Source organism: Geospiza fortis, unplaced genomic scaffold (assembly GCF_000277835.1).
Source record: "Geospiza fortis unplaced genomic scaffold, GeoFor_1.0 scaffold150, whole genome shotgun sequence".
NCBI classification, from domain to species: Eukaryota; Metazoa; Chordata; class Aves; order Passeriformes; family Thraupidae; genus Geospiza; species Geospiza fortis.
Window position 1 is genome coordinate 183,542 of NW_005054639.1, and position 643 is coordinate 184,184.

Consider the following 643-nt stretch of genomic DNA (forward strand, 5'->3'; position numbering starts at 1 on the left):
GGCCGCCGCGCCCTCCCCCATGTCGAAGAAAACCTACGACCTGCTCTTCAAGCTGCTGCTCATCGGGGACTCGGGGGTCGGCAAGACCTGCGTGCTCTTCCGCTTCTCCGACGATGCCTTCAACACCACCTTCATCTCCACCATTGGTCAGTGCTTTTCCGCCCATGCGGGGGCTGCGGACCCCTCGGTTCCCACCGCCGTACCCCCCTCAGCTCCGTCCCTGTGTCACCCCCGGGGACCCCCAGTGTTCACCCCAGCCCCGTTATTGTGTCACCCCCAAGGGATCGCCTGTGTTATCTCCAGCCCCCAAGGGACCTCCTGTGTCACCCATCAGGAATACCCTGTGACCTCCCCCTCCCTCCCTAGGGACCCCCAGCTCCGTGTCTGTGTCACCCCTATGGACGGCCTGTGTCACCCCCGAGCCCCACTCCTGTATCCATCCCCCCACCCCGGGACCCCCTGTGTCATCAGTCAGGAATCTCCTGTGACCTCTCCCTCCATCCCTAGGGATCCCCAGCTCCGTGTCTGTGTCACCCCCGAGCCCCACTCTTGTATAACCCCCCAGGGACCCCCTGTGCCACCCATCAGGACTCCCCTGTGACCCCCCCAGGGACCCCAGCCCCATGTCTGTGTCACCCCTAGG

At 64.9% G+C, this 643-nt stretch overlaps 1 protein-coding gene across 1 annotated transcript in view; it reads left to right on the top strand.

Annotated features, from left to right (window-relative positions):
- The first annotated feature begins 6 nt into the window (after window positions 1–6).
- The window catches only part of RAB10 (RAB10, member RAS oncogene family), a 45,295-nt gene continuing 44,658 nt past the window's right edge, over window positions 7–643 (top strand). Inside the window, exon 1 of the mRNA XM_005430469.3 lies at window positions 7–146. Within this exon, the coding sequence (XP_005430526.1) occupies window positions 20–146 (127 nt within the window). The 5' untranslated portion in view covers window positions 7–19. The remainder of the gene's footprint in view (window positions 147–643) is intronic.